At 37.1% G+C, this 25,267-nt stretch overlaps 1 protein-coding gene across 9 annotated transcripts in view; it reads right to left on the reverse strand.

The window, feature by feature from the left end:
• Syne2 (spectrin repeat containing nuclear envelope protein 2) overlaps positions 1–25,267 on the reverse strand; it is a 332,720-nt gene that overhangs the window by 201,385 nt on the left and 106,068 nt on the right. For 7 of the 9 annotated variants that reach the window (XM_071607984.1, XM_071607982.1, XM_071607981.1 and 4 more), the window contains exons 12-27: positions 21,190–21,354; positions 20,473–20,585; positions 19,104–19,266; positions 17,740–17,818; positions 17,315–17,499; positions 15,807–15,971; positions 14,593–14,745; positions 12,691–12,864; positions 10,029–10,187; positions 9,552–9,725; positions 6,117–6,251; positions 3,765–3,923; positions 1,738–1,982; positions 1,534–1,624; positions 588–706; positions 7–133 (exon numbers count right to left, since the gene is read on the reverse strand). In XM_071607984.1, the coding sequence (XP_071464085.1) occupies positions 7–133; positions 588–706; positions 1,534–1,624; positions 1,738–1,982; positions 3,765–3,923; positions 6,117–6,251; positions 9,552–9,725; positions 10,029–10,187; positions 12,691–12,864; positions 14,593–14,745; positions 15,807–15,971; positions 17,315–17,499; positions 17,740–17,818; positions 19,104–19,266; positions 20,473–20,585; positions 21,190–21,354 (2,406 nt within the window). Of the gene's footprint in view, positions 1–6; positions 134–587; positions 707–1,533; positions 1,625–1,737; positions 1,983–3,764; positions 3,924–6,116; positions 6,252–9,551; positions 9,726–10,028; positions 10,188–12,690; positions 12,865–14,592; positions 14,746–15,806; positions 15,972–17,314; positions 17,500–17,739; positions 17,819–19,103; positions 19,267–20,472; positions 20,586–21,189; positions 21,355–25,267 lie in introns of those variants that run through there. The other 2 variants (XM_071607983.1, XM_071607985.1) reach the window with 2 other exon arrangements.

The following is a 25,267-nucleotide window of genomic DNA, read 5'->3' on the forward strand; positions in this document are numbered from 1 at the left end:
TGTTACCTGTAAATCTGTTAGTTTATTCTGCAGATTAGCACTACTCATTTCCTTTTCACTAGAGAAATCGGAAGTAATCCTGAATTTGTTGTTTTGCAGATGTAGTTCAAGAATCTCTTTGTGTGTATCATACCTGGGGGAAAAAATTAAATGCAACATTACTTAATTTTATTTTATTATTATTATTAGTAGTAGTAGTACCACTGGGGATTGAACTCAAGGGCACTCAACCACTGAGCCACATCCCGAGCCCTATTTCATATTTATTTAGAGACAGGGTCTCACTGAGTTGCTTAGAACCTCACCTTTGCTGAGGCTGGTTTTAAACTCGCCATCCTTCTGCCTCAACCTCCCAAGCCACTGGGATAACAGGTGTACACCACCATGCCTGGCAATATTACTTAACTTTTAAAAATTGAACCAAAAATTTTTTAAGTTACTGTCATTTGTGCATGAGGAAATTCTAAGGAAGTCCTGTTTAAGTTAGTGGACCATATGCAAAAATTACAACTAAAGAATCATTTTTTTTTACATGTTCTCAATGAAAGATTTTTGGTGGACTTTCCAGTTGTTTAAAAAGAGGTTACCTCTTTTGTAATCTATTTTTAGATGCACTGTGATCTTCTTCCAGCTGCTCCATAATGCTTTCTTGTTGTTGGAGTTTTAACTCCGATGTCAGGCTAAAATTCTCAACAGGTTCCACTACCTAAGCAAATATGTAAAACATGAGTAATGAGTAACACAATATCTTAAACACACTTAAGTATCTGGAAAGCTAAATGTTTTATGCTCCAAGAAGTATCATTGATTTTTTAATATCCCAAATCAGGAAATAATACAATTTCTCTGAGATTTCTCAGCTCAGAAAAAAGTCCTCCCATAGGATGGAGAAGAGGTATTAGCCTTCTAATCGTTTCTTATCATTGAATGAATGCTACCAGCCTCTAAATGTTGTTTCTGACTGAGACCACATGGCCACAGTCAAAAGCAAACAGAAGCCTGCGATACAGAAGCAGACTTTTCAAAACAAATGTTACCTTGTTTTTTCCCTACATCTTCCATATGATCTTCCCTATGATCTTCCATACATGCCAACTTATCTAACTTGAAGAATTCAGAAAATTCAATTCTCGAGGAAAATGAAACAAATTACAATGAGAAGACAAATGATAAATGAACTAGTTCATCTCAATGAAATAGAAGCATCTGTGCAGACCAAGCTCACTCTCTTCCTCAACAGCAATGGACCAATGGACACAGATGACCTCGCTTCACAGTGACTCAGAGTGGCCTCTGCTAGGAACAATTGGTTGCATCCTCACAGCTAGATTAAGTTGTGCTCACTACAGCTTTGGTGCACTGCATGCTAATTCTTGAAAAGCAGTCTTCCTTGCATTTGGGTAAGTGGGGATTCTTAATTGATGAAAACAATCAGATCATTAAACCAAAGCTTAATTAATGAGAAGTGGATTGTTTTACATTTTGCTTTTTACAATGAGTTTACTTCTACAACAGATTATCCACATTTAACACCTTTTCAGTCGACAGCTGATTATCTGGTTTGGCAAATGGCACCTCACTGTGGAAACCCTTTCCGCCATTCTCAGCTGTGGTCACAGTTTCCCTAGGAAGGAATCGAGACTGGGTATTACAACAGAGTGAGAAAAATGGAACCCAAAAGAGAATGAATAACTCTCGGTGCCATCTGATTATGCAAAAGGCTTCGTTCAATTTTACCCCAAAGCCTGGCTACTCTTCGGAAGTTCTAACTCGTCTTTTGATGTGCCCCCCACAGGGGCCAGCAGAGTCACATGGATCTCAGAAGCACATTTCAGAAGTCTTTCTATCTTTTGCTCATAATCTTTGAGCACTCTCTGCACTTCTTGCTGATGCTCCTGCGAAGTCAGCTCTTCACACAGCGCCTTCAGGACATCCACATGGTGATGGAGCTGACACACAATGACTTCCTTAGAAAAGCAGGCCTAACGGATGGAATGAGAGAGAGAGATGGGTATGCACAATCATTCCACAAGGATCAGAAACTCACAGATGTGTGTGACTTTAACAACGTGTTCTTTCACAGTCCAGCTACTGTGGGCTCTGTATGATAACAGGCACTGGGAAAAAGATAAGAAAGTCAGCCCTACAGGAATCTGCAACTCAGAAACAAGACATTAATTAGCACATAGTGTCAAGTACTGTGAGAGAGACACTCCCTGCCTTAAGAAGTCATGGAAAAGCCAATTGGGAGGCTGAGGCAGGAGGATCTCGAGTTCAAACCCAGCTCAGCAACTCAGTGAGGCCCTAAGCAACTCAGTAAGATGCTGCCTCTAATAAGATATTTTTAAAGGGGTGGGGGCTGGGGTTGTGGCTCAGTGGTTAAGCGACCCTGGGTTCCAGCCCTGGTACCAATAAAAAAGGAGTCATGGAAAGTCTGCCTCACAACCATGTGAGCTGGATGAGGAAGGAATAAAGACACACTAAGTACAAGGGGAGGGCACAGGAGGAGGGACACTACGGGGGTGTTCTGGGGCCAGAGGGTACAAAACTGAGTGGGCTTCTAAGGAGTCTGGAGTTGTCCTGGGGATCACAGGGAGCAAGCAAAATATGATCTGTGGCTCAAAAGGCTAATTCTGGTGGTGCTTATAAAAGGTGATGCAGTCATGTTACTGAGAAAATACCCTGAGACCATGGCAACCCTGACGGGAAGGAAGGGAAGGAGAGGCTTTTCTGAAGGGGACCACGTGGAATTTGACCACTGACAAAGACATGAGTGGGAAGAAGGGGGACAGCAGAGGAAGAGCGCTCTGGGACAGCAACACCTTTTATAACCAAGATGAAGAACAGAGGAGGAGGAGCAAAAGTTGGAGAGTACTGGTTCAGTAGTGGACACGCTGATTTGAGGCCCCTGAAGAGCACTAGTGATACCTTCTAGTCAGAAATACAGTATTGTATGAAACTGTCACAGTGACAGCCATTAATTTAAATTATAAAAATTAGTTAGAATTTATGATTAAGAAAAGAAAAAAATGTCTAGCATGGAGCTCAGAGGAAAGGATTCCACTGGAGATAAAGACTTAGGCATTGTCATTGCAAAGAAGGCAGTTATAACCCCTGAATGCATGAAATCGCCCAGAAGAAGGATGAAATTAGCCAAAAAATGGAGGGCCTCCAACATATCCTGTAAAAACCCAAAACAGGAATAGAAGAAAAAAGGGAAATTTCTAAAGAGCACTAAAAAGGACTCCCCACACCCGCCTAAAGTCCAGTCTGTGCAACAGAGACTGATATTGGGAGAACCGCAACAGCAAACTGTTAAAAAAGAAATGAAAAGAGGGGGTCAGTACTATCAAATTCATAAAAGCAACCCAACAGGACAGAAACCAAAAAGATCACCAGATCTGCCTCGATTTGCTTTATATTGTGATATGCCCATTTTCACAAAAGCTGCACTTCTGGGGACAGCATGTCCTGACAAAAGCATCTGCAGGGACTTCAGACACAGTTGTGACCAGAGTCTCAGGACAGGGGACATGGAGGCATATCAAGGGAAATCATGAAATAAGAACTCAATGCTGGATTTTTTCACTTCTAAAAACTAAAAAGTACAGGCTGCAGTTAGCACTTGAGTCATGTAAGTGGCACCCCCAGGGGACATAAGGGCTGAAGTTATTTGCAGAGCAGATTTAATCCTGGCCACATACAATGATGTAGGATAAACCACAAAAGGATGACAAGATTTCAATGGAAATAGGTAGTTTTACCTCATGTTCTTTGATGAGACCCTTAGTCTTTCCTCTACGAATAAGTTTCTTTTCTTTATTTATTTGCTTTTCAAGCTTGGAAATGTTGTCGTTAAGTTTTCCTTTCTCGATATCTATTTTTAGTTGCTGAATATACAAAGAAATTTCTTGATGAAGAGACTGAAAAAGACAAAAGAACATATTAATCATGGGAACAGAATACTTGAAAACTATTTGTAGTGACAAAAATATTTATAGTAACAAAAAGAGATAGAACTTAAACTACATTCTGACTCATCTGTGTATCTTTGGGAGAATGTTTTAAAAACCCATAAACATATTTTTTTCTTCCTGACAACTAAAATTGTTTTTCTATTTTTTTTTTCCCTAACAACTGAAAATGTGTTTTAGCTGTGAAAGACGCTGTTAAAAGAAAGAAAGACAAGCTACAGACTGGGAGAAAATATATGCAAAACACATATCTAAGCCTAAGGAGACATAACAAAAAATGCTATGTGTATACTGGATGGAATCCTGAAACAGACAAAACAAACATTAGGCAGAAACTGTGGAAATCTGAATAAAGTACAAACTTTAGTCAATCATAATGTATCAATAATAACCCATTAATTAAAACCTCACATACTGTAATAATATGTTAATAAGAAAGGAACCCCTGTGTGGAGCCTACCGGAACTCTCTGAACCATGTCTGCAATAATTCTTTTTTGGTTTTTCTTAGTTGTAGGTGGACACAATATCTTTAATTCATTTTTATGTGGTGCTGAGGATCGAACCCAATGCCTTACGCATACTAGGCAATCACTCTACCTCTGAGCCACAACCCCAGCACCGTGCAATAATTCTTCAAATCTAAAACCATTCTAAGCTGGATGTAGTGGCCCACGCCTGTAATCCTAGTGGCTCAGGAGGCTGAGACAGGAGGATCGCATGTTCAAAACCAGCCTCAGCAAAAAGTGAGGCGCTAAGCAACTCAGTGAGACACTGTCTCTAAATAAAATACTAAATAGGGATGGGGATGTGACTCAGTGGTTGAGTCCCTTTGAGTTCAATCCCTGTACCAAAAAAAAAAAAAATCTAAAACTATTCTAAAATAAAAGTTTATTTTAAAATATGGTGTAGAAGCTGGGTGTGGTCTATAATCCCAGTTACTTGCAAAGCTGAGGGAGGAAGATTGTGAGTTCAAGGAAAGCCTGGGCAACATAGCAAGAACCTGGCTCAAAAAGAAATAAATCAAATCAAATGTGTTTTAGGAAAACCTTTCACAGTAGCTATTCAATTCAGTTATCCACATGGGACTGATTCCATCCCTTCCTCCATCATGGATATCAAAATCTAAGGATGCTTAATTCCCTTATAAAAATGATGTCATATCTGCATGCAATCTATGCACATCCTCTCATGTGCTGTAAGTCATTTCTAGATTACTTATGATGCCTAATAAAATGTAAATGCTATGTAAATAGTCGTTATGCTGTTATTACCTAGGGAATAATGAAAAAAAAAAAAAAAAGGCTGTACATGTTTGGTGTAGGTGCAGTTGTTTTTCTCAAAAATTTCTGACCCATGGTTGGTTGAATCCAGGAGTGAAGAGTCAACTGCACAGATTAAATATACACACATACATTTGTAACATTAATCACTATTTATTGGACACAATCTCTGTGGCAGATTCTTTATATAAATCTTGGCAATAATCCTGCCAAGTAGATCATGTTTTTCTCATTTTTTCAGCAAAGTTCCTAAGAGTTGAGAAACTTATCCAGGGTCATATCTTCTGAATCCAAGTTTGTCTGCCACTGACATCTATGCCTATTTCACTATGAAATTCTGTCCAAGGACATGTTAATGCACCGTCTCAGTCAGGATCCAACCAGGAAACCAGAAAACACTCTAAATATTTAACTCTGGGAATACGAATGCTGGAAATTGATTACACTAAAGCTCAAATGGGACAGTCAGGCAATTCAGAGATGAGCAACTGCAGGAAGCTGCTACCTCTGCAGGTTACAGGCTTCTGTGGTACCCAGGGAGGAGAGACATCCATCAGATGCTGGAGCCACAGGGTCCAGAGTGGAAGAAGACATTGCTGCTGCCAGAGGCCATGCCCAAGAGAAGGACAGGAAGAACTCCTTCACACTCTCCCTCTCCTCCCCCTCTAGGTGCTCTCTAATCTTTTAACAGTGTGGTCACTGGCAAAGGCAGACAAGAATAGAAGGCAGCAGATGCAGAGCCCAGGACCAGCACTTGTGGGAGCCAGTCCATTTGCAATATGCAGTAGATAGGGGAACCCCAGGAATGACCAATGACACAGAGACCCAGGACCAGACCAGAAGCCTATGTGGGTCCTCACCTCCCATCTGGCACAGACCTCCCTCCTCTTCTCTTCCAAAGACAGCTTTACATCCTCAGGAACGTTAAGTTTCAGTTCTTCAACTGCTTTCAAATACTTAGCCAGACTATTAGTATTAAAAATTTTCAGTGCTTCCTAAAAAAAGAAAGTGTAAACAAGAACATGTAAGCCTCCTTACACTGCCAAATTCTGAAGCAATTCTTTTGTAGATTTTTAACAGATAGAACCAGAAGAGACTCTTGATGACTATTTGAAGATTTATAGGAGACCCCCTTTGGTAGATACACCCTTTTGGATCTCTTGAATTCTCTTGAAAAGAAACAAAAATATTTATCATTCAAATGTAGTTAGATGTTCAAGATCCAGACGTTTTGCATTTCTTGAAACTTTTTTGAAAAGAATAAAACAATTTATTATGCAAATGTAGTTCCACACTTGATACCTTCAGGATATTCCAAATGAATTCTGCTGCTCCTTTGAAAAATAACTCAAAGACTTGTTGGACAAAATAATGAGGCAATACTGGTATGGTGGTGCACATCTGTAATCCCAGCAGCTCAGGAGGCTGAGGCAGGAGGATCATGGGTTCAAAGCCAGCCTCAGCAAAGGTGAGGTGTTAAGCAACTCAGTGAGACCCTGTCTCTAAATAAAATACACAATAGGGCTGGGGATGTGGCTCAGTGGTTGAGTGCCCTGAGTTTAATCCCTGGTACCTCCCACCCCCCCAAAAAAAAATAAGGCCTTGGCATTGTTTTCTCTGAAGTTTTAATGTATTGAGTAGACAACCTTACTTCATAAGTAATACAGGAGGAAGAATATAACGGTATTAAGAGAGATTAACATTGCAGTAAGACAAAATTTATAGTAGGATTTATATGGCAATTATTTAATATTGAGCATAAATATTATTATGCTAAAAGAAGCCAACATTACCTTGTCATCAGGTCAAACTTTTGCCTGGGGCCTACCACATGGGCAGTCCTGCCCCAGGGAAGGAGTGGCAGTCAACAAGGATGAGGACAGCCTTGCCTGAAATGTACCTGCTCCTTTCCTGACATACTCTAGGACACCAGAAACCTGGCCTGCAGAACTAGTGAACGATAGAACAAAAAATGGGTTGAGACCTATTGCAGAAAACCCACAGGAGTGAGAAGCTGGAGAAATTCTGAAGTAGAAGGTAATTAGGCAGGGTAGGAATTTGCTTATTTATTCACTACACTTTGTTAAGAGCCTGCTGTAGACATGGCACAACACTGACTCCAGGACCCTTCTCCAAGGCTTCTTTGATTATTACTCCATTTAGAACCTGGGCAATACCCTAACTCCTAAATGCTAGCAGAAACCTCATTGCACTGCCAGGGCAGTGGGAGCAACCACGGGTCTCAGGGCAAAACTTGGCAGAGGACAGATTTTTTTTTTTAAGAGAATGTTTGTTTATTTTTCCTCCTATATTTTAGTATTAAACAATATATGCTATGTCTTGTGGATACATATTCTGAAACAAGATCTCTCTTGGCACATAAATATATAAGCATTTTAAAAATTTGTCCTTCTTAGCTTTATATGACAGTAGAGTGTATTTGTACATATTATACATACATGGAGTATAACTTCCCATTTTTGTGGTTGTACATGACATGGAGCTACACTGGTCATGTATTTATATATGAACATAGGAAAGTTATGTCCTACTGTCTTTCCTTCCCTCTCCCATCCTTTCATTCCCCTTTATCTAATCCAGTGAACTTTATTCTCACTGCCCCTCACCACTTACCCCAGGCCTTAATCATGTGTTAGAATCCACATATCAGAGAGAACGTTCGACCTTTGGTTTGCGGGGACTGGCTTATTTCACTAGCATGCTATTTTCCAGTTCCACTCATTTACCAGCAAAGGATGGATGTTGTTTCTGGTAAGAACAAGTATCCACTTTACTAAATGCCAGAGGCAAAAAAGGGCAAAACCTTGGCCTCAAATTCTGAAAGGAAGATGGTAAGGGAGAAGAAAATGGTATAAGAACTGACACTTCCAATTCTTCTCCCTGGTAGAGAAGGGGTATAGAAAACTCTTCTTTTATTCTTCTCTATTTGCTTGGTAGACCATATCTGCCCTCCCTCTTGGGAGGAGAAAAAGAAATCCTCACACTCTTTCTCCTCCCCACCCCCAGTCCCTCTCTAATCTCTTAACAGTGTGGTTCTGTCTGGCTGAAGGCAGACAGAAGGTGGCTGATACAGAGCCCAAGACTAACACCTGCAGGAGTCAGCCCATCAGCAATTTCAGTGGACAGGAGAACCCCAGGAATGACTTATAAAAGCACTGACTCATAAGCAGTCTAGTAGGTGGCTGGCTGGTGGCTGGCCAAGTGCACAGAGTACAAGATCAAGCAAGAGAAGGCTTTCAAGGTGGGGGAGAAAACTGAGAGCAAAGTCCAGTATGGTTAGCAATACAGGAGGCCAAAATAAGGTTAAGGCCCAGAAGAGAGATGGAGGCCAGGATGAGAATGAAGAGAGGCTCCTGTGAGGGCATCTTTTCCAACAAAGAGTGGGAACAATAGGACTGGGGTTATTGCCTGACTGTATCTTCATCTCCCCCACAATGCCAGTATCCAATTTTTAGTATTCAAAAAGTGTGTTCAATGCTGAATAAATGAATGAACAAAAAACCATGTATTCCCCCACCCCCTTAGTGTATCCAAAGGTAGGGGCCTTGTTTTTCCTTGCACCCCCACAAACACCTACACGGCATTCAGAATAGCAAGTTTCTGGTTTGGTTACATCTTTAGATGTCACCATTACCTGCAAAACCTGGGAGAAAAAATCAAACTGGAAAAAGCAGCATTATGGGGTCTTTAACTTATATGTAAGTATGTATCCATGAATAACTTCTAATGAAGCCTTTTAATAATATTAGTATTCACAGAATTGTAACTGTGCAAAATACCTTTATATGTCTTATTTTCATTAAAAGCCTCCCAATGAGTCTAGGGCTAAAATTATTATGCCCATTTTACAAATTTAAAAGAACAAAACAAAACAGAAATTAAAGTCTTGCTCAACATCAGAATCAGCTGTGCTCTTTACACTAGATCACCTGGTACATCCAAAGACTCTTGGATAAAATTTGAATTAAAATATTCTTCATTTGAATGCTTCTTTTTATTAGCCTTAGGGGAACAACATGTAATACTGGAAAATTTAAAAATTACAATAGCTTTAGGCTGGGGATGTAGCTCAGTTGGTATAGTACTTGCCTCGCATGCACAAGGCCCTGGGTTCAATCCCCAGCACCACAAAAAAAAAAAAAAAAAAAAAAAAATAGTAAAATTAAAATAGCTTTACTTTTTACAAGCAAGGGAACATCTTGACTTCAAATGAGATAGGTAGCTAATGATCTAATGATAAATATCCTACTAATGATGGTTGAGAAGATTCCTACCTTATATTTTGAAATGAGTCCACGGGGGCTCTGTCTTTGCCCAAGTAACTGTTCAGCTCTCACAATGTAAGATTCCAATTCCATCTGGGACTCTTTTACCTTCTGCTTGGCATCCAATTCTTGTGAAATATCCGTTGAATTCTTCAACATTGCAATTAATTTTACCACAGTGATCTGTAAAGGCAAAACAACAACAACAAAAAAAAAAATCAAATGAACACTTGGCCCAACTTCTTGGTAAATTTGTAAGTTAATAAATATTTTCTTTGATTAGCAATTTACATTTTCCTACTAGATATAGGAATATCTAATTTTTTATATTTCTACTTTGCAGTACACTTTAAATTATAAAGAAAAGAAAGTACAAAAGTGATATTTTACAAGATATTTACAAATTTCAGGGCCAGCCCGCCCTTTACCCACTGACCACCTGGTTTTAAAGAATAAATTCACTAATCAGGGAATATTAAGAGAGACCTGGACTTTCTCATTCGCTTCTTGAATCTTTGCCTGAAGTCCAGTTGTGAGAACGTGCTGGAGGGACTCCTGGCTTGAAATATTCTGAACATCCATTTGTAAAGTATCTTCAATTCTGGCCAGAAGCTCTTCATACATTGAGCCTCTGGCAATAAGATGCTATTAAAACAAATTGAAGAAAGCTTCACATTGCATGTTACATATTAACCATTAACAATCACATCAGGAAACTGTGAAATGTATAAAAGAACAATTAATCCGCAGAATCACAAATTTAGTAAATATAATGAAAGATAATTAAATCTTACATGTCAATAAAGAACTAGAAAATAAAATAATCAGAAATCACTTTCAGCTCTCCCAAGTTAACAAAACTTAAGAATTTTCAATTACAACTCAAGGATGGTGTAGGGTATGACAAAATAGAAATTATGTTGCACAATATCAACTATGTAAATGCTGATCTTCTTGATCTTAAGGTAGTGAACAGAACAGAAGGATAAAGCAAATTTCCTGTCTCTCTATCCCCTCCCTTAGCTGTCATTTAATTAATCATTCAGATATTTGTTTTTTAAGATATTTCTTTTATGTTCATTATGTCCCAGAAACTGCTAGGTTTGATGCAGGTTGAAGACAAAAGAGTTATTTTTTAAATCCTATGGATATTTTTCTATGAATATAAAACCATAAAATATAAAAATGCAACTTTGCTTTAAAAACACAAATAGGTCTGGGAATGTGGCTTAGTGGTAGAATGTTTGCCTAGCATGCATGAAACCCTGGCTTCAATCCCCCAGCATCACAATTAAAAAAAAAAAAAAAGTTTAAAATAAAATCCCATTATTCACATGGTTTGGCAAGTTCATTTCTCACTTTAGAATATATTTTGATCAAACAGCCAGGTGCAGTGGCACATGCCTGTAATACCAGCGACTCGAGAGGCCGAGGCAGGAAGATCACAAGTTCAAAGCCAGCCTCAGCAAAAATGCAGCACTAAGCAATTTAGTGAGACCCTATCTCCAAAGAAAATACAAAACAGGGCTGGAGATGTGGCTCAGTGGTTGCGAGCCCCTGAGTTCAATCCCTGGTAACCCCCCTTAAAAAAAGAAAAAAAGAAATATTTTGATCCCATATTTACTTAATTCTTTATGCACGTAAGTATATTTCAGTGTGATTATATTTTCACTGTTTTTAAGAGGGATCATTGTTACGCTTTGAAAATATTTTAAAACTAATTTTTGAAATAAAAGTTATTTTAAATATTTTATTTCATAGAATATTTATTTTATTTAAAATATTAAATATTTTATTTAAGTATGTATTTTAAATATTTAATTTCTACCTCTTTTCTTTCACTTGAATAAATTTCAGATGACTAAATAAGTAAGAATAAAAAATAAAATTAGAAAAGCACTGGCAGAGGAAATAAGTTTTTTGGTTTTGGGGTTTTTTTGTTTTGTTTTGTTTTGTTTTTTGGTACTGGGGATTGAATCCAGGGGATTTTTACCACCGAGCCACATTGTCAGCCCTTTTCATTTTTTATTTTGAGATAGGGTCTCAATAAATTGCTGAAGCTGTCCTTTAACTGGAAATCCCCCTGCCTCAGCCTCCCAAGTCACTGCAATTATAGGCATGGGCCACTATGGCCAGCTGAAATAAGTTCTTTTAATTTTTATTTTTTTTTAATATATAGTATTTTCAAAGCAACAAAAGCTATCACCCTTACGAACGATAAAACACCAGATGTTGAAATATATCCCTTTCATAAATGTAGATTTAGAATATAATATAAATGCTCCTTTACTCCAGGAACTACCTATCTTATACCAACTTGTGACATGCTTCATGAATTTTATAGCTGAGCTAGAACTCAATAAACTTCAATTATAACTTCTTTTCCAGGAGAACTAAGTAATATTGAAACATACTCTTGCTTCATTGCTTTTCAATGACTCAAAAGCTTTAGAATCAGGATGGAATGGAGTTCTACCATCCGTCACGCTTCCCACGTCAAGTCATGAGGGGAAAGTGGCTTTTTCAGTGGAGAATTGAGTATATAGCCTTACATTCCTACTGCACTGAGCTGCATGCAAGAATGAATGCACTCATCTCCTCACTGTCCTCTGATGCAAAAGAATACAGATACATAAGTATTATAATGTAATCGATATGTAATATTATATTTACACAGACACACACACACACACACATACACACACACACACACACCAATGACTGAACCCAGGGCCACCCAACCACTGATACACATCTCCAGCCCTTTTGAGACAGGGCCTCCCTAAGTTGCTTAGGGCCTTACTAAATTGCTGAGGCTGGCTTGGAACTCACGAACCTCCTGCCTCAGCCTCCTGAGCTGCTGAGATTACAGGTGTGTGCCACCACACCCAGGGCAAAAGAATATTTTCATCTCATTGTATACCTGGAAAAACTAGTCTAAGAACCAAAGCTCAGAGGTATTTCAAGCAAAATCAGAGCAGATGATCCAGGGATTAAAATTCATGCATTGTTAAAAACCCAATAAAGAAAAATAAAACTTTTGAAAGCTCATTATTATTTACTTTGAAACTTTTCATTTCATATAAAACGTAAGTCCATATAAATCTCCAACCATGAAAACACCCTCTTAATACTTTTACACTCATACCTGCAAAGATTTTTCTATGGTACTATCCATAACATCTTGATGTTTCGGAAGATCCAAAATGGATTTGGTTTCTGCCTCCCACACCTCCACTTGTCCAATGAGTTTTTCAACCTCTTCAGCCACTTTTAGGTGTTCTGTGGATTCCTCATGGTCTTTTTCATGTTCTTCCACAGCCTACAATATTCAAAATTATCACTGAGAAAATGTCATTATAAATGCATTATAAAACCACCTTCCACTTAAGAGTTACACCCCTTTCTGGAAGAGTGCTAATTCAATGAACAGTCATGGGTCACTTAACAATGGGGACACATGCTGGGAAATGCAGCAGTGGGTGATGTTGTCATTGTGTGAACATCATAGAGTGAACATACTTAGGCAAACCTAGTATAGCTCCTACACGCCTAGGCCTCAGAGTATGGCCAGTGTCGTGTATTTGGTCTGTCAGTGACTGATATGTCACTTATTATGTAACATCTGATTGTATCATTTTAATGATATAAGGACTGGTTTAGACAATACTAATAGTACTTTATGAAAGTATATATCATTTTACAAATTAAAGGTTTCTTCACCTACATTATTATAATTATAATATCATTCCTATTAAATAGTATTATCTCTATTTTACAGATAGTTAAAGTTTAGAAAATTAGGCTTCAAAAACACGTTTCTAAAACTCATAAACAATTTAATTATTAAACACAGCTATTATTAACAGTAGTTGTGAAATGCCAGAGACTAAGAATCAAATTTTTAACAATCAAATCTTTTTCTTATTTATATTCTCTCAGTATGCGATAGGTTGATATGTTACAGTTTTACAAGACAAATCCAATGCAAAGTTGATTTTAATCAGGTTACATTTTAATGCTCCGAAGACTATGGTATTTTAAAGCATATTGGACAAAAATCAGATCTTTTCAGATTTCCTCTCATTACACATTCTTTTTTGTTTGTTTTATTTTTTTACAGTGCTGAGGATCAAACTCAGGACTTTCCACATGCTAGGCCTGATCTGGCATTCTTATTTATTTATTTATTTACATTTTTTGGTGGAGCTAGGGGTTGAGCCCAGGGCCTCGAGCATGCTGAAGGCTCTATCGCTGAACCACACCCCCAGTCCCTGATTAGGCATTCTCATGGTTGGAAACCCCAAACATCCACCATGGCAACTGGCCAAAGCCAACTGAAATTCTTAGGTAAAGCCGTATAAAGCTCTTTTGCAGGAGGCACATGTCTAAAACCACAGGTATTTCATCTTCCGTGTATGATTTTTAATATATTTACTTTTTTTCTATATTCTTACCTATAATCTGCAGTCCTCCAGATTATCCACAAAACAAGATCCATTATGCTTTCTCTCATTTTACAGAAAGGAAGCAAAATTACAAGGCGACTGGGGGATGCCCTGGAGTTAAACCATTTTTGAGTACTAGTCAGAAGTCATCGAAGGAGATGTTTTCAACTCAAGTTTTACAGCACTCAGAAGCCATGTGTGGGGCTGGGGTTGTAGCTCAGCGGTAGAGCGCTTGCCTAGCATATGGGAGACACTAGTTTTAATCCTAAGCACCAAATAAAATTAAATAAATAAATAGAGGTACTGTGTCCGTCTACATCTAAAAAATATTTTTAAAAATAAAAAAAAGAAGCCCTGTGTGCTTCTGCATGACTGTGGAAATGCACGAGGATTAAGAGACCTGCATTCCTCGCATGCTAGCAACTGCTTCATGACGAAAACAACCTCCCTGATTTTCTAGAAAATGATCACATGGTAACTACTATCTAGTAATCCATACATTTACCACTGTTTCAACAATATGGTGTCATTAAAAGAAAAACAGCAAAGTTAAACTATTCCTATCTGCAAAATGAAATATACAAAGTATATAATCCTGTTACCTTTATATTCCGATTATAATTTTCAGGAAGTCCTACTGACATATTCTTTGAAAAATCAACAGTTGATTTTTCTTCTTCTTTAGGTAATAGAATATTTCTAGAATTGTCAAGAGTGGGCTGATCCTGTTTTTTTGAAAGTGGCAATTTCATTTCCTATAAAAGATTAATTTTGTGAAAAAATTTTAATGCTATTGTATTTTTTATACATTTATTTTATTTATTTTTATGTGGTGCTGAGGATTGACTCCAGTACCTCACACATGCTAGGCAAAAGCTCTACTACTGAGCTACAACCACAGCCCGTAATTTTGTGAAATTTAGTGCACATATTTTTATTTGTATGCTGACATATGCTGTAAACAATAGGTGGGGATAATATAGTCAACTATATCTTTAGGATTTATCAATCAGCAACAATGTTATAAAATGAGAATTACTCAGGGGGAAAAAAGAAAACCACCCACATGTCATATAAAAATAAGAGAAAGAATAATTTAAATTAAAATCATTTATTGTAACTTTGCTTTTATGAGACACTGTAACCAAATATAAACAAAGCCCAGAGTGTGTTCTTGAGGAACTTGAAATCTAACAGGCAACATAATGCTTACACTATTCTTTAATGGTAAATGAATTTCCACTAGAAAGCAATATCTTAGGAATGGTTAAAGATAAAGTTCTCTTAGGTGTACACCCAAGAGAAATGAAAACAGGTGTCCACACAAGCATGTGCAAATGTTCACAGCTACACTATGTCGAACAGTTCACAAAGTAGAAAGAATTCAAATGTACATCAACTGATGAGTGCCTAAATAAAATGTGATGCATCCCCATAATAGACTGGTGTTTGCCAATAAAAAGAAATTAAGTGCATATAGATATATCACATTATAAAGTGATGATCCCTGAAAACACCATACCAAGAAATAAGCTTGTCACAAGAGACCACGCACCATATGATTCCATTTATGTGAAATGTCCACGACAATAGAAGAAAAGTAGTGTCGTAGGTACCAAAGGCTGGGAGGGTTAGCTGGCAGTGAGGAGTGACTGCTAATGGGCACAGGGTTTCTTTATGAAACTGATCATGGTTATGGCTGCACAGCCCTGTGAACACGCTGAACAATACTGAGTGACACACTTTAAATGAGTGATTTGTATGTGGTGTGAATTATATCTCAATAAAAAGTTTACCAAAAAAGGAAAGAACTTACAAGTGGAGTTTTTGTAATAAACTTTCTCCATCTTTTATTCAGCCTTCTCAGTTCTTTAGAAACAAATGATCCAACGTCATCATTGCTGACTTCAATTAAGAAACTTCCCACTTCGTTTAAAGTGGTGTGTTCTACATTCCACTGGGCAAGTGTCTCAAAGGGAACCTACAATAACATATAAGCCACATACATATCCAATGGTACAACACTTGTCTTTCTATCATCTATAATAAATCTTTACCAAGGCTAATGTGAAGCAGAAGTCAGTCTGGAGGTCTCTGCAGAGACCAGGACTCTCCCCACAGGGAATTCACTCAGTCCTGTTGCTCCAGCTCTTCGTGTTTAATTGCTATTTGGCAGGTACAGGCACCTGTTTTCCCTCCTGGTCCTGGGTCTTTAGGAAGCATCTGCTCTAATTTTCTGAGTGGCTGATGAGCTTACAGCAGAGGTTACCAAACTCATTCAATTCACGAAGCCCTCTAGGTTTCAGTGATTTTTTTTCATAGAATCTCTAGGCCAAGGAATTACTTAATAGTTCCCATTTTTAAGTTGTCAGGTCCAACAACTTAGAAGTAGCGTGGTGTCCAAGAGATAGATGCTGTTAAATCTCCCTCAAAATGTAAAGTGTCCTGTAAGATCTCTTTAGCAGCCCAGGGCATCTCATCAGAGCTTAGGAATTTCAGGCTCATGAGTGCTATTTTTCTCAGAGTTATGTACATTTTTAATAGAGGATCTTTAAAAACAGAGCAACTGTTAGAAGTCAAAGATCCAAACTTCTAGTACCAATGTGAGTGACAGGGAGTGGTGGCTCACAAACCCCTAGAGTGCTCTTTTTTTGCACTCATACACTTAACACAAATTTTAACTCCAAACAAATAGCCTATTTCCCATTAAGTATTTCGGTTTCCAATTGGAAAATGTTTCATCTGAATGGCTATCTAGTTCCATTTACAACAGAGGAGCACAAATTAAAGAAAGAAAAACTACCTCAGATAGTCATAAAGGAAATCATTACAGGATTAGCAAGTGAAAGCAGTAATAAATTACATTCACATTTCTTCCACACCTCTCCCCATCAGCCTTTTGATTGTTCTCCTCTAGAAACTTGGAAAAATTTTAGAGGTAAAGCTTTCAACCAAATCGAAAAGTATAACTTTAAAAACCACATTTTACTTTAAATGTGTCTATAAGCCATCTAGTACTGCAAGCATTTTCTTCCTTACATAAATGCTTAGTAATGTCTCCTAAAAGCATACCATGTATATAAGTTATACCCTAATAAAGCTGTGCATTTGTGTGCACATGTGTATAAAACCTATAATGTGGATAAAGCATCCTTTTGATCATTATATTAGGAATAAACTAAACTCTTTCCAAGACCTTAGAGAATTTTCCAAAAGATAAAGAAGAGATGTTTACTCTTCTCTAGATTCTCATCGTTGGATTAAAAACAAGAGTCTCTAAATAAAACTTAAAAAGTAAAGAAGGTGTCATTAGACTGCAAATACCTCTTTAACTTGTTTCTTTGTCTCCTCAAAACCAGCCTTCAGTAAGCGAAGGTTCTCCTCATAAGTAGCCCAACAGGCCAGAACTTTTTCTAGAGTAGACTTCACATTATATATTTTTTTTCTGTACATAGAAATATTACTTTCCATCACCATATATTGTTCATTAATATTTTCACGTTCTCCAGCTACAATATTACCAAAACAAGAAAATAATCTTAGAAAACAACATTTTTGTTAATAATACTCTTCAGAAAACTATCTACACATCAACTGAGAGTATTGTTCTCCAACAATACTAAAAGTGAAAGCAAGAATCATGCATTTAAAACTAATTTCCAACTCATTAAAGAATAAAGAAAGCAAATATAAAATGTGATATATTTAAGTGGTGATCATTTCATTAAAAAGTAACTGAACTACTTTACCTAAATTTTTATAAATTTCTTCACATTTTTGAAAAGCAGTATCAAGTTGAGCTATGAACTCTTTTTCTTCAATAAAATTCTGGGGGAAAAAACACATATTGACAGTTTTCACTTTTAAAAATTTGCTAAGAAATTGATAATGTTGACAGAACACATAGTTGTTAAGATTTCTATCGTACTTTAATACTACATATTGCAATTGAAGATGAAGGGCAGTTCATGAAAAAGGACAGGTGAGATCTAGGAGGCCTAAGTATGACCCGTAAGTATGACAATATGACCCCTGAGGACATTTATCTTAACTGGGGTGATATGTTCTACAATGGTTTTCCTCCTATGGGAAAAGGCAAGCTAATTATTTACAGTAATTCCAAAGTCTCCCACTTCTAATACTTTATTAATACTGCATAATTGCAACAATTGCTCTTATTTCATATGTTTTATTAATGTTGAGTAAGTTTTTATTAGATATATTAGCTTTTGTTACAGATATATTCTCATCCAACACACAAGAAACATTTGAGAAATGATCATTAACTAAATTCTGCCTTGGAAAAATACTGAGTATTTATTGTACACTTATTATATGCCAGTGAAGTACTATGACTACTTAAATAGAAAAAATGAAAATTTGAAGAAGGCTAAAAAGGTACGATACTAAAAATCTAGTCTAATTGAGAATGAGGCTTCTTGTTTGGGAACAAAGTGTTTCAATTAACATTTTTAAATAAATTTCTCATCAATTTTTGCATTGAAATTTATAATCTTGGATTTTTCTTTTCTTCCTGCCTCCTTTCCAAAAATGGAAACAGAAGGAAGGATAAGGACCAACTGTAGAGGTAACAGTTCTATGATGCTTCATGGACATACTAATGTTTAAATCACTTGAAACAGTTTCCCCTATAAATTGGAAGAGCTAAAGCCACAAGAAAAGTATCCCAAGACAAAACTGAAAATGTATCGTTTTTTTCTACTATTAGAACTTGAAATGCTAAGACTAAAATATTCTAAGGAAAATTTAATTGTTGAATGGCATCATGAATTGGGAAAGAAAAAACATAAAACGAAATTTCAAGTCAGTGAATGAAGGAGTTTTGAGTGGAAAAAAACACTGAAACCTGGTAGGTTAATTGTCCTGGTTAACTCAATCTTATAAATGATGCTGTTTTCTGTTTCTTACCCTTTCTGTGCCTGTTATTTGACTACCTACAATTCTTTTCTCTAGGCGATATCAAAGCTAACATGAGCAACCAACAGAACCTTGTCCCAAATCTTCAGTTAATGGGAAATTAAGCCAACGAAAAATGCAAACTCAGCACCCATCCAAGGAAAACAGTTGCCCAAGACAGAATAAAGCAGCTTACATGCCAGTCTTCCAGCAATAATTCCACAGATTCTTTCTTTCCAAATTTTATGTTCCAAAAATCCAATTTTGGTTTCACTTCATCTAGCAAGCCAAGAACTGAGCATTTAAAGTAGTGAAATTCTAGAAGTAGAGTGAAATTGTTCCCTAAAGTGTTGTTCACTCTGAAAAAAAATTGCACATTTTTGAACTTAATATTATTGACAAAATGTGAGAAGCCCATATTGGCATTTTAAAAAACACTGAGGACTTAACCTTCTTTTATTTATTTATTTATTTATTTATTGCTACCGGGGATTGAACTCAGGGGCACTCGACCACTGAGCCACATCCCCAACCCTATTTCGTATTTTATTTAGAGACAGGGTCTCCCTGAGTTGCTTAGTGCCTCACTTTTGCACAGGCTGGCTTTGAACTCTCAATCCTCCTACCTCAGCCTCCTGAGCTGGGATCATAGGCATGTACCTCCATGCTGGGCAAACCTTATCTTTTATAAACACATGGAACTCACATGTATTCTAAAGTTTTTATTTTTTATTTTTATTTTTTAATGTAAAACAAATATTATAGCAAAATATGAAATAAACCTTTTTGAGCTATAAATAAATAAATACATACATACAACTACTAGAACATTTTCTGAAGAGATTATTCTTCATTGAGAAATCCTGTAATGAAATATTGATCTACAAAAAAATCTTACTAAATTTGAGAACTTCTTTATAATTTAACACAACTACAATTTAAAAGTTTACATATTAAAACAGCTTTCATTACCAAGGCTAACACCCTCTCGTTCTAATAAATTGCTTATGAGTAATGAGAAAAGAGAAGATGATGGATACAACCACCCATTAAATAATCTCCATATCAACAGGGTTGTACAGTTTATAAAGTGCTTTCCTATACTTCTTCCCTCAATCCATATCCTCATGAGACATGGACAGGGAGATTATCATTATCCTGTATTTACGAAGCAGAAGGCAAGCTCCAAAAACACACAGCTTACACCGGAGTATTCTACCATTCAATAAAAAGGATGTTAGCGTGATAGAATGTAACTATTACAAAAAATTGAAGGCACTGTTATCAAGATTTAAAGAGAGGGGCTTGGGTTGTGGCTCAGTGGTAGAGCGCTCGCCTAGGACGTGTGAGGCCCTGGATTCGATCCTCAGCACCACATAAAAATAAATTAATTAATTAAAGGTATTGTGTCCAACTACAACTAAAAAATAAATATTAAAAAAAAAGATTTAAAGAGAACACTTGTAAAAATTATCTAAATATCTACATTCCTGTGGTCCCATGGCATCATGCTATGTCTCCCCTGTGAACAGTCCCAGCAGTTATGCAATGGTAGTGCTACGAACCGTCTCTTCATCTCCTCCAGGGTGTTAAGGGGCACCAATGGCAAATGCTCTTCGTCTTTATTTTCAAAAGCCATGAGAATACTCAAATGGTAGTCAGATCTGTCCATCAGACTCTGAAAAGAGATTTAGCATGACATAAACTAGACTTACTGCCAAACCCTGCAATGGGTGTGTTCCTCTCACTCACGGTATGTCTTTTTTCAAAAAGGTCATAAAGCCCCTCTCATTTTATCCAAGATTTTATGAGTACATATTTTTAACATAAAAGTTTTAAATTGCAACATTTCACAAGAGAAGCAGACTGCCATTTTTTTGGTAAAACCATGATCAATTTTTTTTTTTCTTGTCTGGTGTGTTTTCCATTCCTTCGGGATCTCAAATGCAATTATTAATCTCACACATCAAATTTCATGCCATTTTAGTAACAACCTAATCTTCCTCATTTTAAATAAGTCATCTTCTGTCCATAGCCTTCTCCCCCCCGAGACCTTACAGTTGCTTTAGAACTCCTTATACTGAATTCTTATTGAACAAGCACATGGTCATGAACATAAAAGCATCTTCTGGATCCCTGAAATCCTGAAATCCTAGGGAATCACTCCACACGGTGCTCAATCATCCATTGGCTGCTCTTGGACAGAATCTTCTAGGACAGAATCTTCCTCAAGAACCTAACATAGTCCTGATTTTTCTGCATTTTTCTTTTGCTTTTCTAACCTTGAATAAAGTCATTTTCTCTTCTGTCTGAGCCATGGCTTCGGAGTAATTCTGCGAGGTCGGTAACTCCTCCTCCATGAGTTCCTTGACCTCCTGAAGCCACGCTTCAATTTCACAGAGGGGCCAGGGCAAGGCATCGTTCAGGTTTGTTTTCCATGCGTTAATCTGAAAATAAAGGAAGATGTCCTTCAGCAGAACTTTTCTAATGTATTTCTTTACCTAGAGTACGTTTAATTCTTCAAAGTGCCTGTGAAAGCCAAGACTGATAAATGTCATTTGTTAGTCAAGACAATATGGGAGGGGCTAGGGTTGTGGCTCAGCGGTAGAGCGCTTGCCTAGCATATGTGAGGCCCTGGGTTCAATCCTCAGTACCACATAAAAGTAAATAGATAAAATAAAGGTGTTGTGTCCAACTACAACTAAAAAATAAATATAAAAAAAAAGACAATCTTTATCAATGGGTAAACATCTTAGTCCTAAATATCATTAGCTACTTGCTGATGAGGAATATAATTCATTCAAAGGCTGTAGGAAAAGAAGGCACAAGAAGGAGAAAGGTTTAGATAAATCTATATTAAGTTATATGGGAAAATACTGAAATATTAAAAGCCCTCCTCTAAGCAGGGATGGTCATAATCAAGGACTACCATTTGGAATGTTGTATGGCCTTGTGTTTCTCTGATATTACAATCACACTTTTCATAGATTCATAGATGATTTTTCTCCCTAGCCCTAGCCACATGTTCACACTAGAATACCATATCTCCTGATATCTGCCCTTCGTCACACCCTTCACAATCCAGGCACACCTCTTCCTTCCTCAGCCTTCCCACCACTCCCTGCATGCACACATGAGTCACACAAACTCTGACAGCTTGTTTCTCTAAACACGCAAAGTGGTGGCTTTCTCTGCCCCTTCTGCCTGGGTTTTCTTCCCTTCTAAGTATTATCAAAACCCACTCACTCACACAGTTACTTATTCACTCATCAGCAAACATTTATAAACAACCCATTAGGAAAGAGTAGGGTATAAAACTATAGAAGGCTTCTAGAGTGCAGAGGGGACATGTGGTGGCCACATCCCATGGAGTGCTGGGCAGCAGTTAGGAACAAATCAGATGCCTATATGGTGACCTGGGGGTGCCTTAAATACGCTGTATTCAAAAATAAAAGAAATTATGTACAACCTCAGATTACACAATTTAAAAATACACGCTTACGTAAAAATCAATGTGTATGCTGCAAAAACATCTAAAACAAAATGATATACACTAAATACCTCAAAATGATGACCCAGGGAGAAATAGGAATGGAAAGAAAGTGTGGGTATAAAAGGAAATAAGCACATAATAAAACACACACACATACACACACAAAAAAAAAAAAAAAAAACAAGAGCAGGGCCTTGCCCAGACTGGTACCATGCACAAATGGAAGGGTAGAGCAGAACACAGCCCTTGCACCACATCAGAGTCAATCCGACAAATAAAACCACAGCTCTTGACTCAACCAGCTATCACGGGAAGCAGATAGGTATATGGTTACAATGAAAAGTGGCAGGTGGGGCCGGGGATGTGGCTCAAGCGGTAGTGCACGCGCCTGGCATGCGTGCGGCCCGGGTTCGATCCTCAGCACCACATACAAACAAAGATGTTGTGTCCGCCGATAACTAAGAAAAAAAATAAATATTAAAATTCTCTCTCTTTAAAAAAAAAAAAAAAAAAAAGGGCCCTAATGATATCATTTGAGTTCCTGGATTCAGGCATACTTAAGCCATTCATATGACTGCTTTGACTGAAACAATAAAGCCTTAAAAAAAAAAAGAAAAGAAAAGCGGCAGGTGATGTGACCAAGCCAGCTAGAGGAGCTAAAGGTGGGGGGTGTGGAAGAATACTGGACTGATGACTGGACTTTTTATTTTATTTTATTTTTTTATAGTACTGAGAATCAAACCCACAGCTTTGTACAGGCAAGTCCAGCACTCCAACACTGAGCTACCCTCCAGCCATGACCACTGGAATTCTCGAGCACAATAAAAATCCATCTCCAAGGCCATCTCCTTTCCTGACTGTGGCTTTTTACCCATATCCTTCATTATTGCTTTTTAGTGGCTTTCTCCTCTCAAACACACCACTCTCAAGATCAAGCACAAGTCAAACTTTGTTTCACTCAAAGTAACTGCCACTAATGAAAATGTGAGTGTTAAGTCTGTATTTTCTCTTTCTGTGATCTAGTTCTACTGAACTATTCTCAGAGTTAAGTTGTTTTTACTTAGAGGGGAAAGTGGGCAAAGTCCACATATTATATGATATTCACTTCATTATTAATTTATTCAAAAACATTTGTTGGGTGTTCATTATTTGCGAAGCAAATATGTAAAAGACTTTTCACCAACTATTCAGGTATACAAAACGAGGACAGGTGGGGGTGTAGTTCAATGGTAGAGTGATTGCAGAGCATGTACAAGGCCCTGAATTCCATGCCCAATACAGGAAAAAAAAGACAAAGTTAGGCTCCTCGACTGAGGCAGCACGCAATGAAAGCACTGAATTTTACAGGAGTTTTCACTTTGTCTTTTTTATTTTTTGCCTTCCAAGTTTATTGTCTGAAAAAAGCATACAGCAAAGGCAATTCTACAGTGTTAAATCACTGAGTATATGCCATTAAATCTCCAGCTGGAAATGAAGAATCAAAATTTTAATATAAACAAATCAGCTAGGAATGGAAACCAGGGCCTCACACCTACTAGGCAAAGGCTCTACCACTGAGCTACATCCTCAGCCCCAGCATGTTTTTCTATTGTATCTAATTATTTGTGCATTTTCTAAGAAATAAAAACAAACTAAGAAATTGAAAAATCTTTGAGTTAGAGGCTAAGAAGGATAGGTCTAATTCAATTGTAATTCTTTGCATAACTAAAAGAAAACTGCATATATATATATATATATATATATATATATATATATATATTTTTTTTTTTTTTTTTTTAAATGAAACCAAACTTGTGCTTTTTACTTAGGGTCACATTGAAAATATTTATATAGTAGTCAAAAGAAGAAAAACAGAGGCAGGCAATGTTTACTTTTTCATTCCTTTCCTTTCTCACTTAACATAGAAAACAGGTTCCACACTTCCTTTCTCAGACAATTACTTTTGAATTTGGTTGAAAATTTATATAAGATCTTATCAGATCAAAAATAAAACATTTTTTCCCTACAGCAGGCTTAAAATGAAACCATTACTAGGAAGCTTTAAGATAACCCTGTTCTCAAACTACTGAATCAAAAAACTGGATGATACTAAGTTTTATACACCTGATGGCTTCAAAATCAGCACATCTCATTTTGCCACATTGAGAAATAAACTGCAGTCTGCTTGAATAAGAATAGAATTTTCGGATACTATCAATTTGTAGCACTTAATCTTGCAAAATAATTCTTTTTGTGATTTTGCTCATTATCTCAGATATTTTTTTTTTTCCAAATCATATTCTGAGTACTTAGGCCAGGTCTCTGTGTCCTGGAACAGGCTGAACTGTACAAACACTCTCTTCTTCATTGACTTTTATTAAGAACCTGTCACAGGCAGCTCTTGTCCCTTCACAAGTTGAGATCAGCAGGTGCAGACAGTACAATGAGCCTACCCCTTGATGGTAGGATTCCTGGAAGTGCACTTCTTTTCAAATTTAGATCCTCAGAAAGGATGGCTCTTTTAAGCCAGGGGACAACTATTTAAGTAGACATATGGTGTGGAAAACATATTCAGAAAACAGGCCGACCCTTCTGATAGCTAAGCAGAAATCAGCAAACATCTGCTATTCAAAGCCAGAGTAATAAGTTTGACTTTGTGGGCCATATAGTCTTTCCGCAAATTCATTAAAAATCATTTCATTATCAATTTAAAATAAGTGGATTTTATAATATGTAAATTATACCTCAATAAAATTGTTTTGTAAAAATGAAGGCAAAATAAAGACATTTAGAGATCAAAGAAATCTGTCACTGCACTATAAGATTAAATTAAAGATTTTAGGCATAAGGAAAATGGCCTCAATGGAAACTAAAATCTGTAGAAGGAA

The sequence above is a fragment of the Marmota flaviventris genome, chromosome 2, assembly GCF_047511675.1.
Source record: "Marmota flaviventris isolate mMarFla1 chromosome 2, mMarFla1.hap1, whole genome shotgun sequence".
NCBI classification, from domain to species: domain Eukaryota; kingdom Metazoa; phylum Chordata; class Mammalia; order Rodentia; family Sciuridae; genus Marmota; species Marmota flaviventris.